Source organism: Vidua chalybeata, chromosome Z (assembly GCF_026979565.1).
Source record: "Vidua chalybeata isolate OUT-0048 chromosome Z, bVidCha1 merged haplotype, whole genome shotgun sequence".
Classification (NCBI taxonomy): Eukaryota; Metazoa; Chordata; class Aves; order Passeriformes; family Viduidae; genus Vidua; species Vidua chalybeata.
The window spans coordinates 76,032,375-76,048,704 of record NC_071570.1 but is presented as its reverse complement, the minus strand read 5'-3'; the positions used below and the strand labels follow the sequence as shown (position 1 = coordinate 76,048,704).

The following is a 16,330-nucleotide window of genomic DNA, read 5'->3' as shown; positions in this document are numbered from 1 at the left end:
TTGGTGTAGCTGCTTAGTGGTCATTTGTAGCTGCTCTGCTCTCTTAATTTAGCCCCCCTGAAGGTGCATATTGAAACGTGTGACTATTAGTGCTTCCTATTCAAGTAGGAGGGAAGAAACACAGAATTAGCAGGGCAAAATTCCCTTCAGTCATGTCTGGACTATAGTGCTGCAATCTGCAATGCCTTCACAGAAATGTACAGACACCCCAAAACCAGTAATTTCCCTTTCAGCTTGGCTTGGAAAGTGAGTGCAGCTGCCCTCATGCTTGGTACATCCCACTTAATATATGCACAAAAATCATAACCACAGTATTTCTCTGCCTTCCTCTCAGGGTTTTCATGACTGGGATTTAGCACACAATCTGTAGAGATATATGTGAGGTGTCAACTGTTATTAAGGAATTCCTTCCTCGATGCTGCTTAACTTGAAACCAGTGAATTTGTTCCAGTGTTTAGTATGATGACAAATAAACATAAATGAATATTAAGCAGTAAAGTATCACAAAATTGCCTATGTCTTTCAGTTGCCCATGTGTTTGATACCAGCATACAGCATGATCACACACAACTGTCAAATAGGATGCTCTATATAGAAACAACATCAGCCCCAAATACAGCCACAATGAGTGTTAACCTGGTTCAAAGTTGCTTAAAGCTTACTTAGTTCTTTGAATCAGTGCACCAGTTTCAAAACACACTTCTGGATGTGTTTTGACTTCATACTTGTACAGTGTTGCTGTTTTGCTGTTTATGCTTAAGCTACTCTTACAGTAATACAGACAAGCAATTATTTACAGTGGTGTGCTTGCGTAAAGTTGAGCAGACTGATTTTTTCTTTGCCACACACACAAAAAAAAACCCAACCAAACAAAAAAAAAAAAAAAAAAACCAACCCAAAAAAAAAAGAAAATTGCCTTAAGTCTCACAGCCTGTTTCAGTGTGCAGCAAGAGGGAACTGCCCCAAGGGGAGCTGCTCACACCTCTTCCTTATCCCCAGATACAGCCATGGCACCCGCAGGCGATTAAAGCAGTAGCCAGCCGGCTGCAAAGAACATGAAGCTACCACACATTTTTGACCACACAGAGCTTCAGGAGTACCACTTCCTCCTGTTTCTCTGTTTGATTCAGGACCCAACCATATTTAAGAATACAATAATCAGTTCAACAAGCTTAAAGAGCAAAATTTCAATTATCATGTTCCTACTAGGTACTTTCTCCTTCCCTTTTGGAGTGGCTGACATGGTGGCAGCAAGATGACTCATCACGGTTGTCCCAGACGTGGGTGCTGTCAGTGCTGATGCCCTGAGCTCCGGTGTCAGTGGCGGTCATAGGCAGCCGCAGCAGCTGGTGCGGCTGCTCCACGGGCTGTAGCACTGTAGTAGTAGGGGGAGCCTGTGAGAGATGAGACCACTGTGAGGAAGACAAAGGTGGAGAGGTGCCAGCTTGTAGTGTTCTGGCAATGGGTGTCAGAGAGCACTCCAGGCAAAGCTTCAATAAAGGCTGGGTAAATACAGTGAAAATTGCATTCATGCATTCTGCATGAGAAGGAGGCTACCATTGCTCTGCATTGCTGCTTTCCGTTTGAGACCTTCTTCCATTACTTCACTTAAAACATCAACTTCATTTACTTCACAAAAAGAAGTTAATTACTTTTCAGAACAGAAAGTCAAGACATTCCAACCCCATCACCCTATCGTACTCTGACTTCTTTGATTTTCTTCTTTTAAAAGGAGGACGTTGAACCCCAAAGCATTCAAAGTATTTCAATGAAAGCACTCATTTACCAAGAAAAGGCCTGGAAAATATTGGTGAAAATTCTCTGTCCTATCGGGCTAAGCACTGGTAGATAGGATGATTACCCAAGGATCAACAGGAACCTAGAATATTTGTTTGAATGAGGAAGAGTCTTTGACTAGTATCCAGAGAGATACCAATCTGTCTAGCCAGCACCAGTTTTAAAAAACCTTTCAAGCACATCTGCAGTGACAGCAACTCCAATCCATCCTAAGAAGGGAGTTTTCTCTCTTCAAGGTGCTACCAGTTTGGTCTGCAAGTCACCAATTTCACATGCATGGGATGTGAAGCACATCACAGTGTGGAAGACCCCTTCTGAAAGGACTTGTACACAGCCACATGCATTTGAGACCATCAGGGAGGTTTGGATGAGCAACAATGAGCCATGGCGAGTAACAGTTCTGGAGTAGTCAGGGCTGTAGAATTTGTTTTCATGAGTGGGCCTGAGAGCTGCCTTCCATGCTAAGCTCCCTGCCTTCAACACTCATGGGACAGCAGCCTATCAGACACTGTCAAGGGTCTTCACAGCCCTGGATGTGACTTGCCGCAGAGGCAGTGACTTCTGCTGCTTCAGTGACACAGAGGAGCTGCCCCACCAGGAAAAGCTGATGCCACCACCTCAGTGGGGACTGTGGACCCTTTAGGAAAGCATCAGTGGCAGTGAAGCCAAAGGTGCATTTTTTGGTTGTTCACTTCCCATTCCCGACTCTAGCAAACACTGCTCCAGCAGGTCCAATGGTTGCCCAGCCCCTCAGGGCATAGCCTGAGTGTAGCAGTGCCCCAATTGTTCGACCACCATGGCCCTGCACAGCCTCTGGAGCTGGAAGGGGAACTCAGCTGGCATGCCTGGTGCTGTTGGCAACATGCTCTGAGCTGAGTCAAAAGCCTTACCCTCTGGGAGGCTAGAGAGCCTCCTGCTGTCTCCTCTTATTGTACAGCCTCCCGATGAACACTTAGCTGTTCACTCCAAAATTACCCGAGTGATTATTTGAGGGCTGCTGGTTCAAAAGCCCAGGCACAGAGTAAGAATCACACAGCCAGACTTTTAAGAGGAAGCTCAGGGAAAGTTGCTGTTAATCATTAGGAAAATGCAGGACTACCTCACTGCTGTGGGTCCAACAGGCTCAATCTGACAGGCAAGCCCAGCTGTTCCTTCTAGGCTGCTTTTGTCCAGAGTGCCACATCAGGAGATCAGCTCAGGCTTCATCACCAGCCTCCAGCTTTTTATTTCCAAGGGAGCACAAGCTGATGCATCCAAAAAACAGAGCACAGGCAGCATTTGTTCTTGCCCAATATGTGCAATGCACTACTCAGCACAGTTGGTCAGAGAAGAAAACTTTGTCATGATCAGTATTCTACCACAACATGTGGTATCCTGCTTCTGCAGCCCTGAGGGGTCAGAAACAGAGGACTTTGGCTACTGGAATGTGTCTCCTGCACAGTGCTGTGGCAAAACAGGAGCTTGCACACAGCGTGTGGGTCTGTGTTGTCCTCAGTTGCATCCTTAGTGACCCAGACATCCAAAATCAGACAAATCCACTGAAAAGTGTTTAAACAAAGTAAAGCAATCTTCAGGAGTGTGGTCCTAGCTGACTAGAAAGATAGTTTTACTGTACACAAGAATAATTCAAGAGAGTCCATGAAATCATTGGCCAGGATAAACACTTGCAGAGATGTCTGTATACAAACTCCTAGGCAGGAGCCAATTTGACCTAGATTTATTTACTAAAAGTAAAAAACTTTAAGTCATAGTCAATGGTGTTAAAGCAGATCCCTTCAGCAGGTCATCATACCACTTATGTTTACACAAGTGTAGTCTTGTGTTATCTGTGAGGGCACCACAACTGATATCATGGGCTGGACAGATAGTCTTCTTCCAGGTAACTGACATCAGGTTAAGGAGCCCCAACCTCAGTAGTTATATTTCCTGGAGAATACTGGAAAGCTTCACAAGGACAGTGAAAACCATTCTCATGGGTAGCCTAAAATTAAATGCTGCATACTTCATATCTCAGCCAAACTCAAGCCATTGAAAGCACAGAAAACTTCCCTGTTCAAATTGGCCACCTTTGAATGACCAAAGGCAAAAGTTAACAGCTGATCTGACCTTGAAATGTGCATGCCATGTCTAGCTGGGGTTTTGAGGATGTTCTTCAGGAGCTGCCCTCTTGGGGGTGTCCAGTTTGCTGGCCTGAGTCCCCTCAGGGCCAATCCAGCTGCACAGATGTCCCTGGGGATCATGGCAGGCAGTACCTTGAGGTAAAACACCTCACAGGCCAGTGAAGAGGCAGGTGGAATTGCTGTCCTCACCCATCACAGCACCAGGAGGTCAGTGTGAAGCAGGCAGTGATGGTGGTTATCAGAGATCCCAGTCCCCACTGGCACCAGCACTACTGCTAGCCATGGCAGTTCAACTCAGACAGAGGGGTGAAAAACACACAAGAGGAATCCAGCAGCACCAAACAATTTCACCCTGACTCATGGAGTAGTTTCTGGGTCTCACCAGAGCTGGATGCAGTGCTTTCTGAGGTTTTGGGGTAAATGTGGTCCTTTGGGGGTCAGAGCCTTTGTTTTCACACTCCTTCTTCCTCCACATCTGTTCTGACTCAGTGCAGCTACAAAAAGACCAATATTTCTCCCATGCATTCCAAAGGCCTTATATTTCTCTCAAGTTAGATTTTGCCAGTTTGCTTTTCAGCTGTGCAATCAAATAAGCTTGTATTTAAAGTGAAAAATGAAATCACTCACTCTTCCTGTCACCATGCCCCCATCCAGAACAGACTAGTCCATCCTTCTGTCATTCTTCCTTTCTAATTCATACTATCAATATATTTCTTGACACAGGCATTTCTAGTGCCTACTTGTTCTCTAATCTTTCCACAGAATCCCACAGAGGAATTGAATCTAATCCTAATTAAGAGGCTTCAAGCTCTGCCCTTGCATGATGCCTTGCCAGAACTGGAAGACATGGCACAGCAACTGGTGCAGCCAAACCCTCCCAACCAGCGCACAGGGATCACACCTGTGTGTGAGCAGGGACACTGCATCAAACAGAATCCACTGTGAGCAGGATTGAGCCAAATGCTATAAGCCAACAAAAACTGGCTTTTTTTCTTCATTAGACAGTGTTGCTGTTACCTGCCATTAGCATGCACATGTTGAGCTGATCTTATGCTGGTGTGCACCACTATGTGCCAACAGTAACAGCCTGAGCCCTAGACATGCACATTTGCCTCCCATGCACTCATGCATGTGCCTCCATGTGCATCCCTGCACTGTACTGCTTGCAGGTCATTTGTAGGACAATATGGGGGAAAAAAAGAAAGGAAAAAGATGTTCCTTCCCTCAACTGTTTGTCTGGCTTTGAGATGGAGATATCAACTTCAGCCACTAAGCCAGACCACAGAAGTGGCCACAGTTTATGTCCTCTTCCCAGCACATTCTTCCAGGAACTTGGGGACTGTCCTCATTCTTGCTGTGGTCAAGATGGGACTGAGTCATTCCCCACAACAAAGCTGGTCATGTCTCTGACACCAAGAGAGGTGTGGGTGCCACCAGAGTGATGCAGGATGCAAGAGCTTGAAGACACTGCAAAGCTGCAGCAGATAACTGACTTCTTCTGCCCTTGCTTCTGTTGACCATTCTAAAGGACCATGGCTTGATTGTCTGCTCTTGTCCAGGAGCCATGGGACACAGAATTTGGGACTGCCCCAGAGAAGAGGGAGCTTAGTCCCCCACCTGCACTGGTTTCATGACATCTAGGGCAGAAGAGGCTTGGTGTCTGGTGCAGAGGTGAGAAGCATCAAAGCAAGGGCAGAGCAGACAGCAGGGTAATGGTGAGTAGCTGGTGTTCTGCTGGGGCCAAACAACCAATTCCCAGTGTCTGCATGAATATGGTTTTGCCTTCCCCTGAAGACACCACCACACACCCCTCCCTGCTGCTCCACACACACAGGACAAAGACTGGGGACTAAAACCCAAAGCTTTCTCACTATTCTCATCTCTCTCTCTCTTTACTCTCCTCCAAATATAATTTTTCAATCCAAGTATCCTTTCTTCCACTTGCAAATCATGGCATTTCTCCTTTTAGCTCCTCTTTCACAGGTCTCAGACTTGTGTGATTGCTGTGGTGCAATTCTTCCTTGCCAGCACAGGGAATTAATTGAACGTAGGTGCTGCTAAGTGCTTACAGTATTACACTTTCATCTCAGTGAAAGGAGCAGGACTTTGTAAAACAAACTGTGTCAGGCAATGTACCAGTCCTGATTAATTTTGTCAAGGTTTCTGCTCTGAGGCCGATACTGCCAGAGCTTGTTCTCAGGAGAGAATTACTAAATGCACTCACGTATACTCCTGAGAGGAGTGGAAGCATCCTGGATATAGTTCAAATTAACCTATTCTCCACTGCGTGTGCCCAGGCTCATCACACAGCACCTTCTGGGTGTGCAGGGAGACTTTTGGCAGGTTTAAAGGCCATGCCACACACTCCTACTTGCCCTAAACTACCAGTAGGATTAGCAGGCACTAGGGAGAAGGGATTGCAGGATCAGGTTTACAGTGACAAAGGCAGAGCTGTGGATAAGAGGGGTCTCTGTAAGGCACAAGAGACATCTGACCCATAGACTGTAGTTGATTGCAGACACATTCTTGATCAGATCATACCACTGTACTTGGACCTACCCATGGTCAGACAGGGGATTCCCTCTTCAGGAAACTCCAGTCTCCCCCAGTTCTGTGATCAGACTGAACTGAAATGGTAAATTCATCTTTAGGATTTGCTGCAGACAAAAACTCGCATTTCTTTCTTTTTTTTTTTTTTTTAATGCCAAAACAAAGTATATTGAAGAGGACAAAAATAAGGAAGCCAAGATTATATATTTTACATTTGCCAATAGAAAAAAAAAAAATCAGCATTGACATTATAGCATGAAACACTTCAATCTCAAGAAAACTACAGTTTCTGGAAAATTCTGATTCTTTTTGCCCTTGCCTCATTTGAATATTCACAGCATGCTGCTGAGTAAATACTGCTGAAGAAATCTCCTCCAGGCAGAGAACAAGCTTTGCTGTAAGGAACACACTATCCCCATAACTGCTCATATGTCAAAGATGAGTCGGAATTTGCCCCCAAAATGCATGATCCAAAAAGGAAATGAAAAAAAGAGGATGAATGCAGAAAAAAGGGTATGGCACAGGTAAAAGGTCCTGGCAGCAAGCAGTTGTCTCATGACTATCCTCTGTATAAAGTCTTCTGTTGACCCAGACCTATGCATCTTCAGGGCATCACAGGGACCTACCTTGCCCAGCACTCTGGACAGCATGCTCAGAGCTGGTAGAGGTCCATCACCTCAAATAAAGAGCTGAACAGGCCATGGCTACTGCCTACTGCTGACAGAAAGGAAGGGCCAATGCCCATGCCAGTGGGGTTGCTCAGGAATGAGCCATCTCAGGCTTTGAGATGGCTCCAGATAGTGTGCACATCCTTCTAACAGAGGTGGATATCCACAGGCAGCTCAGGAGCCTCTCCAGAAGTCCTATCTTCATGCAGAAGGGCAGGATGAGAGCTGGGTTGTCATTTACTTTTAGTATCATGCCAATTTCTTTAGCAATTCAGAAGGAAAAATTTTTTAAGGTTTCTTTTTGCTGTTTTACACCAAACCTGGCTTCCCAGGCCTATTCATGATGCAGAGCATTGCTGAAGCAGCTTTCCTGATTCAAAAGGAGTTGCAAAATAAGAAATGAAGAAAGCATGGTGTGTGCTCTTGCCTCTGGCAAAAGCGTCTTCCCCATGCTGCTTAACCAAAATTCTGCCAGCACCACTGGTTGTGGCCATGGAAACAGTGGGTTTGACCACAGGGACTCCCCTGGCTTTGTGCAGCTATGCCCATCCATATTAGCTGAAGATCTGTCTGTTGATTTATGATGCAAGCGCTAACAAACCCTTAAATGTGGCACAGCAAATAACAGCATTATACCAGCACCATGGCATGAGAGGCAGAGGCTGTCTATTGCTCCCGAAGGATTTGTTTAAGGACAAGAACCATGATGAATACAGCCTGGGTGGTTCAATTACATGGGGACTCAATTACTTAAAACAAAGAAACTGGATGAAAAAAGTATGACAAAAATTCAAAATTATTTCGCTGCTGGAGGTCACATATAACAGCCCTGTCATCCATAAATCTGGAAATCTCTAAGGCATGCTACTCCTGTGTTGAGAGATGACAATTAATTGGTATTTTACTTACCTCATCCATGCAAATTATGCAGGGAAAAATTCTAATTACTGCATGCTACATGTATATAAGGTCAAAGTGGGCCAGCTTTTGACGGGGTGTAAAATGGATTATGTTTATCCTTCACATGAGGGCCATGATCCTGCAGGAGTTACAGGGCTTCTGTCTCCCATTGCTCATAAGGACCATGCTGGCATCAGTGAGGCTGTACCAGTGGTCCCTTGCTGAGGAGAGATGGAGTGGGCATACACACAACTGGGAAGCAAACACAACATGAGAGCAGGGAGAAATGCAAAGCACATGCACAAGTAAGCAGCAATGTCATTGGAAGCAGTGGAGCTTACAGTTGGCTGCAAGCAAACTGGCATCACAAGTTTTGTCTGAAGAGGGTCCCTTACCCTCAAAAAATATGGTGACCCTGCTTTCTAGCAATATCCTATGTCTCTGGAAGGATTTTTATCAGAAGCAGGAAGACAAGACATTTGGGCCAGGTCTTCTTGTTGGCAAAGTGAACCAAGAGCAAACATGCACCCCAATGGAGACCTGCAGTCCCATTCTGGGTCTAAGCATGACTGAGGACAAGCTGAGACATACATTCTGCCCACCCCAGGGCTGGACAAACACTGCACACCTTGCTCTGATCTCTCAAGACAGGGCTGAACACTTACCCAGGAGTCCAGGGTTGGGAAACCTCCAGGAGTCATTGTATGTTGAATATTGTGGGTGGCTGTATGGGCTCCCAGAAAACTCGCTCCCTAAGTTAAAGAGACAAAGACAGAATAAAAGGTCATTTGATTTGAGATTACAGTTACCATTCTGAGGTAAAGGGGCTCTCCAGTGTGTCCTCTGCTCCATTGACAGCCACAGTAAAAGCAGTGGTGGACACTCTGTCTTGAAGAAAAGGAATATGGAATAAATTATTAAGTAAATGGGTGCAAACATCTTTTACATCTTTTTTTGTGCTGCAACCCAGGCCCCCTGAACTTGCTGAAGGAGCAAGGAAATAAGGAGGGATGGAGAAACCTCTGGGACACACTGATGGGGCTGGCCTTTGCCTTTACAGCCCTACAGGACTCAGGTGAGAGGCAGAATACAAGGACAGGGCTGTCCAGATACAGTCTCTGCTGCAGGAGGAGATGAACCAGCCAATTTCTAGATATTGGATACGCTTCATGGAAAACACGTCATGGTCCCAGATATTTCTCCAACACTGTAACCCAAGGAGAGGGATGTTTGCTTCAGTTTCAGACAGAGTTGAACCCTCCAGACAAAGGCACAAAAAAGGCCTGAAAAATTGCGGCTATTTATCTCCTCATCAGCTCCCATTCTTCTGATCTTTGTTCTCTTCACATGACACCTGCTTCATACTTCAGCTGCAAGCTCTTCAGAACAGAGCCTTGCGCCATGGGGCTCTGACCTAGCCCCTCCACCACACAAATGCCAACACTGCTGCTGTTTTATTAGGAAATGTTCCTTGAATTACAGTTTTCCTCCTCTTTCTCTTTGTTCCTCCTTCCCTTCTCCCACTCCCACATGTAAATATATACAAGCACAGCACAGCAGGAGAAAGGGTACTGTTTCCTAAGGCAAGATTTGAGGGCTGACAGGCCACAGCAGATGCTTGCCATGACCTTTGCCTGCCTTGGTCCTTGGCATTGGCAGAGCCATGACCTCATACCCAGGAGCTGCCATAATCCCAGCTAGGCAGTGGACCCCTGACAATGTGTCCTGAGCACCTCAGGCTCAGCACCCCTGTCCCATACAATCTGTAGACCCAACCTGGAAACCACATCTCGGTCCCCTGGCCAGTGAGTGGCCATGGTTTAGGCCATTTGCTGGCACAACTAGGAAGAGGGGATGATGCCCTGGTCACCAAAACAGAGGGTCAGGTCCAGGATGGCTTTATCTCCACATGATTCTGCTTCAGTGAAAACAAGCTGCCTCTCTGCCTGCATCATAAGATGAACAGACTGAGCAGCAGAAAACAGGAGATTAGTCAAACGTTTTTGTCCAGCTGCTGGTACTTTTGCACTGAAATGCAGAATTTGAGCAAATAAATAGTCTGCAAAGGAGTTTCACATGCCACTTCTAAGTATAACATTAACAGCAGGACCAGCCCATCACCAGTCTGCTACAGGAAGTCTCTGTTAGCATCTCTTCCTTGTTTCTTTTCTGCAGCCCTTAGGACCCATGACACTTACTAGGAGCAACCAACTCTCTCTTCCCAACACAGCTTCCATAGAGAGAAGGTCCACAGTATGCAGCAGCGCTTCTATACTTAGCACACCTTGCTGTGCCAACAATTCTTCACAAGATCAGAGTAGGGTTTTCCTTATTGCCTCTAAGGAATGGCATTACTTTACCCTGAGCCAGGAAAAAATGGAGCTGTTTCAAACCTTTCTTCACAGGGAAGTACACAGTTCCTACAATTCTTCTCTGCTTCTGTCCCTATGGCTGATAGATTACTTCAGTGCCTGAAGGTTACTTCTGTCAGAGTGCTCATTCTAAAAGAGTAAGGCACAGCAAAGTTGACAATGCCCAAAGAGATGTTAGGAGCCACTTGACATACTGCAGCCAGTGGCAAGAGCATCCCCATTGCCTTCCATCAGTCAGGAACCCATCCCTCTCCTGCAGGACACAGCAGCTTCTCTCAGGTCCTTTTTGCCTCTGCATCAACACAATTGAGGCTGTTGTCTCACCCAGAGTGTTCCCTGATTTTCCCCTGCTTCTATAGCTCCTGGGCATCCCACTCCTCTCTGTCCCACCCTGTGCTTCTGGTATTTGCCTAAGCCTGAAAAGCACACAGGCAGCAGTCAGTCTGGGAACTTCACTTGTGAGAGTCAATGTTTCCCAGGCCTGAAGTCATGATCACATTCTCCTGCCAATGTGTGGCACACTGAAATCCTTTCATTCTGTGAGTACCTGCTCTACAGGAAGGCTATCACACACCACCTTCCCGAGGGGGTTGCATTTCTTCCTTTCCACAGGGAAGTGAGATTTTCAAAGATTTAACCCTGGTTTAGGTGCACAAAACAGCTGTGCTGCCTGACTGATATGACACACAAAAGCAGATGGGAGTGAGTCTTGCTGCTACATCCTTCCTGAGAGCTGTGCAGTGCATGGACCCAGTGGACAGGACAGCAGCTCTAGATGCCTGTTGTGGGCTGTTTGCACGGAGTGCACAGAAAAGCTTGTCCTGTCATTCCTGCAACAGGAGCACCCCAGGCTTGAAACAAAGCTCACAATGAGCTGTTTCATGCCTGCAAGAGCTTCATCCCAAGGGGGAGCATTCTCCCCTTGGACAACATGACACCTCATTTTCAGCTGTCCCAGCACTCTCCTTCTCTCCCTTGAACCCTTCCTCCCTCCTTCCAAACCTCTCTCTCTCTTCTCTCCTATTCTCCTGGAGCTGCACAGACTGAGTCCATTCCATGCTGATGCTGTGCACGCCATGGAGTGGGCAGCAGCACTTTCCAAACATTTATCACTGCTGCAGCACGGCTGTGGGTGGGAATGGGCTGACATTTCATTGTTTCATCCTCTCCTGTCTTGCCCTCCTCCCCCACCATCCCCACTGCCCTCCTCCCCACACTCACACACAGACACACATCGTGGACCCTCTCTGGGGGATGCTCCAGTGCCTGTCAGGCTGAGGCTTCCAATTCTCTGTTTTTTATGCCTCAGTGGTCAGGGTGTCAAGCTCCTGCAGTACAGACCAGCCAGAAGCCCGAGGAGTCACTGAGCACCATCAGCTCAGTGACAGTATTGCTTGCTCCTTAACATACTCTGCATATCCATCAGCCTTGCCAGAGGGAGGGGGGAGGGGGAAAATAGAGAGAGAGAGAGAGAGAGAGAGAGAGAGGGAGAGAGAGAGAGAGAAGGAGGGCAAGAAGGAAAATGAGAGGAAAGAAACATAGAAGAAGGGAGGGGTAAAAGAGAAGTGGGGGAGAAAATCTCAAGCCCTGTTATTTACCACCACAAGACTTGGGCAGACAAATGGTACAGCCCTAAGTGAAACTAAGGCAGATGAATGAACACTGCATGGCTGCTTCACAAATTTCACCAGATATTCCAACGTTCATCAACTACACTTCTTGACAGCACTTCTTAGCAGACAGCCCTCGCCCCATTCAAAAACAAACACCATGGATCAGCCATCCAGGGATGCACACACGCGCAGTATGTTGTGCACACTGAGTGCTGCAGCATGAGGAAAGGGTGGGAATCACGCACATCCCTCCTTCATGTGAAATAGTAAGCTTTCTCCTCCATAGTTCTCACCTTGCTGAAACACAAAGACAGAAAACAAAGGATTCCTTTGAGTTAGCTCACCTCTTTGCCACAAACCTGACTCTACACTCCACACAGGGCTGTAGTCCAAAAGGGGTCAGACCATTCCATCATCCCCGCAGAAGCAGAGGTAAGGAGGGGAAACAACAAAGACTGATTCCCAATAACACTGCTGCTACAAGCCCGTGGCAAGCCCTGGGAGATGCATTCCACCCTGAGACAGTGGGATAGACAGTCTGATGGTGGTGGATGGACCTTCTGCTGCTGCAAAACAGTACTGTCCACTCTGCAGCATTTTTTCTCTGGGGACTGTCAACTCATGTTTATCAGTCTTCTTGGTTTTAAGGTAAGCTTCCTGAAGTTTTCTTTTTGATTTGCAGAGAAGCTGAAGAGCATGAGTGTAAAAAATCTCAAGAACAAAGAGATGAATGAAAAAATATCACCATGTTGTTCATACTGCTGTGGCTTTAGAGAACTGCTGCTGCAGGCACATCCACGTACCTGTACTGGGAATGGGGCAGGAGGGTAAAGGAAAACTTCCTGCCCTGCAGAAAGGCAGAAGGATGTCCAAGCATGGCCAGCTCTGACAGAGGCCATGTTCAGCCAAGGTGTGGAAACTTCCCAGGATGGAAGAAGCCTGACTGCCATTGCACTACATCATTCAACATGCAGAGTACCTGGCTGCAGCCCTATGAAGCACAGCAGTCATGAGTCCTGGGACTGTGTGACAACACCAGAAGAAAACAGGAGATTAGTCAAACGTTTTTGTCCAGCTGCTGGTACTTTTGCACTGAAATGCAGAATTTGAGCAAATAAATAGTCTGCAAAGGAGTTTCAAATGCCACTTCTAAGTATAACATTAACTCTCAGAAGACCTCATGAATCAGAAGTTCCAGAGCCAGTACAGCTCAACAGGAATGTTGGAGGTTAGGAATTTTCCTTTTTTTTTTTTTTTTTTATTTTTCCTCTCTGAGGGAATTTTCTTCCATTTGTTTCCTAAGAGATGATAACTGCAATACTGCAGTTAAAAAAGCAAAAGATGTGGCTGGGAGGAGGAGGAGGGGAAAGGGTGCAGTTTGCTACCATCTCTAAGCTGGGGGACTTTCTCTTAGGAAGTGCACAGATACTTCAAGATTTTGGCTGGGGGCTGAGAGACTGAGCTCGGCCTTAGCTCACTCGCTCATTCTCAGGATAAGAGTGGGGATGGCCATGGTCTTGGTGCCGGGCTGCTGCTGTGGGGATAATCTGCCACCACTGCAGAGTTTTGTTCTTCACTGCTTCTCCTTACCTTCAGTAAGCCTTTGCTCGTAGGGGCAGCTATTCAACTGGGACCTTTTCAACACTGGAAACGACCCCTACCATCTGCTCAGGTGCCTCAGGGGAAAATCTGTGAGTCCAACCCCTCCCCCCTCCAGAAGGAGCATCTCCTGGCTGCTGGCAGGAGTTTGACTGCCACTTCCCAGCCTCGCTGTTTTCTGCCACTGCTTTGGGCTTTTTGCTACACTTTACCCAACACTCTGTGTCTGCTGAGACCCGCACAGCTCCTGGCATGGCCAGCCCAGATGTGCTCACCATGCTGTTCCAGCCTGAGTTTCCTGCTACAGTCCATTTCACCAGCCAGTGACGCACTAAGACCGGCTGCTCCCCATGCATTTTCCAAGGGAACCCCTTTTTCTGGAAGCCCCTTTTCTGGAAGCTCCTTTTCTCTTTCTGCCGCTGACTCACCCGCCATTACCACATGAGGGAGGCGTGGCCGAGCTGCCGCCACAGCGCCCCCTGCAGCCGCGGGGGAATCACAGCACGCCCTGCCCGGCCGGGAGCCACCAGCGCCCCTGCTGGCTGTGCCCGGAACTGCACCAAGGGCGAAAGGGCCTGCGGCCAGGAGAGCCTGGGACTGGGTCTGTGCTTAGAGCTGGCACTGGGTCTGTGCTTCGGGCTGGGACTGGGTCTGTGCTTAGAGCTGGCACTGGGTCTGTGCTTCGGGCTGGCACTGGGTCTGTGGCTTTGTTTGTTTGTTGGCACCGCTGTTGTTTGTTTGCCTTGCTTTATTTGTTTATTTATTTATTTATTTAAGGAACTGTTATTCCTTTTCCCTTATCTTTGCCTGACAGCCCCATCATTTCAAAGTCACAATAAGTTGAAGGGTGGGAGGTAATATTTTCCATTTCAAGGGAGGTTCCTACCTTCCTTGGCAGGCACCTGTCTTTCAAACCAAGACAGAGCTAGCAACATGCAGTCAGACACAGGTTTGGACACTTTTTGCTGAGTTTTCTCAAACACCAGGTTTTTGCACAAGCATTTGGGACACAGAGAAGCCATCAGGAACATGGGGGTAGAGGTTTGTTATCCATTTAATGGTTACTAGTAATGCAGGTGATGCAACTGCAGGTGATATAATATGCAGGTGATGCAATGCACCTTCCTCCCTGCCACAGCCATGTGACAGCTCCCAGCTGTCACTCAACAGGGAGAGAAACCATGACCAAGCAGCCATGCCATCCCTTCTGCCAGAGTTGTTGCAGCTCCTGGTTTCTCCGCTAGTGTCCACTGCTGGGCCTTTTTGTAAATCAAGCTCTGCATTTAGGACAATGTGTTACTCAGCCCTTCCATTTGGCAAGAAATGAAAACAATCCAGGAGAAATGGTACTCAATAAACACAACTGCTTAAGAGACAGAACAGAAGGTCAGGGGACAAAATGCAGAGTTAGGCCAGAGCAGCAATATCTTCAACAGTCCTTCTGAGGGTTTGGAATAAGTTTAAAAACAATCTGCTGTATTTGTCCCTAGCTTGGTTTCCTGCAGACAAACCCATCTCCCTGTAAGTCCAAACTCCTGGTGCCTCTACTTTTCCCTTCTGCTGAGGGATCTTACTGTAACTTTTTAAAATTAACATTCTCATTACTTTTATTTGTTTTGTATTGTTTTAGTTTGAGGAAGTAATCACATGGATCATAAATTTCTTCAGTGAATTCCAATAACAATCATTACCCTGGTAAGCAAAGACATGCTTGAATGCATGGGGAGCAGGCATAAGCACTGCACTGAGCCATGTGTTCACACCCACACATCACTGGCTGACTCTGTGAGGCAGCAGCTATCCAAATACAGCCTGGAAATCTGTTACATCAAAGTTCTGCCAGCCACAAGGCCAGTCGTTGCCTGAGCTGGAAGATATAAATCAAAGCAGAAGCTTCTTGTCACCCTGAGCCAACACCACCCTGAAGACAGTTTCATGATCCAGCAGCTCAGGCAACATCCCACATAAAGTCAGAGGGACAAACAACTGTGGGGGACCCTGAAGGGCAGGAAAAGGGTCTGGGCTCTCAGCAGAGAACAACAGCATGGTTTTCCATCAGTAAAATAAACTTTCCTCTCCACATCAAGCCATTGCAGTGGTTTAGGGTGAGAGACAATGAGGTTTGCAGTCCCGTCTGGGAAGCTACTGCCTCTGAAGCTCACAGGACTCATTCCATTAGAAGTTTTCCCCATGAACAGAAGAGCTGGGAAAAACCTTTCAGCTGATACTCCACATCACATGAAAAAAAAAAAAAAAAGATATTTCACATCACTAACATATTTTTGACAATTTCTGACAATTCAGACACAATACTTCAGTGAGAGTCATGGATATTTTTTTAAATCAGTTGTTTTCCAAACAAATATTTTCCTTTTAAATTCGAAGAAATACTAAATTTTCAAATTGAGTTCAGTGAAGCTAAAAAAAAGAGAAAACTTAGCCAAAAGTCTCAGTGGTAAACTAAATGTAACTTTGAAAGTAAGAAAGAACTGTACCTTTGAAGAAAAGTCCACAGTAATTTTTATTGTTGGTTTTTGTTTTGATTGAATCTTGGACTTTCTTTTAACTTCAACGTTCATTAGTGAACAGTAGGATCAGAGATATACATAGCTCTAATCTAAAAATATCAGCTGCATTTAACCTGGGGGAGTAGCAACCCAGGGCATGCCATAGGCTAACCACCAAGTCATCTGCCAGGGATTCTGCTGGAC

The 16,330-nt window shown here is 46.5% G+C and overlaps 1 protein-coding gene across 2 annotated transcripts in view; it reads right to left on the bottom strand.

Annotated features, from left to right (window-relative positions):
* Positions 1-1,172: 1,172 nt before the first annotated feature.
* PAX5 (paired box 5) overlaps positions 1,173-16,330 on the bottom strand; it is a 128,640-nt gene continuing 113,482 nt past the window's right edge. For both annotated transcript variants that reach the window (XM_053931595.1, XM_053931594.1), the window contains 2 exons: positions 8,701-8,787; positions 1,173-1,394 (listed from right to left, as the gene is read on the bottom strand). In XM_053931595.1, the coding sequence (XP_053787570.1) occupies positions 1,318-1,394; positions 8,701-8,787 (164 nt within the window). In that variant the 3' untranslated portion in view covers positions 1,173-1,317. The remainder of the gene's footprint in view (positions 1,395-8,700; positions 8,788-16,330) is intronic.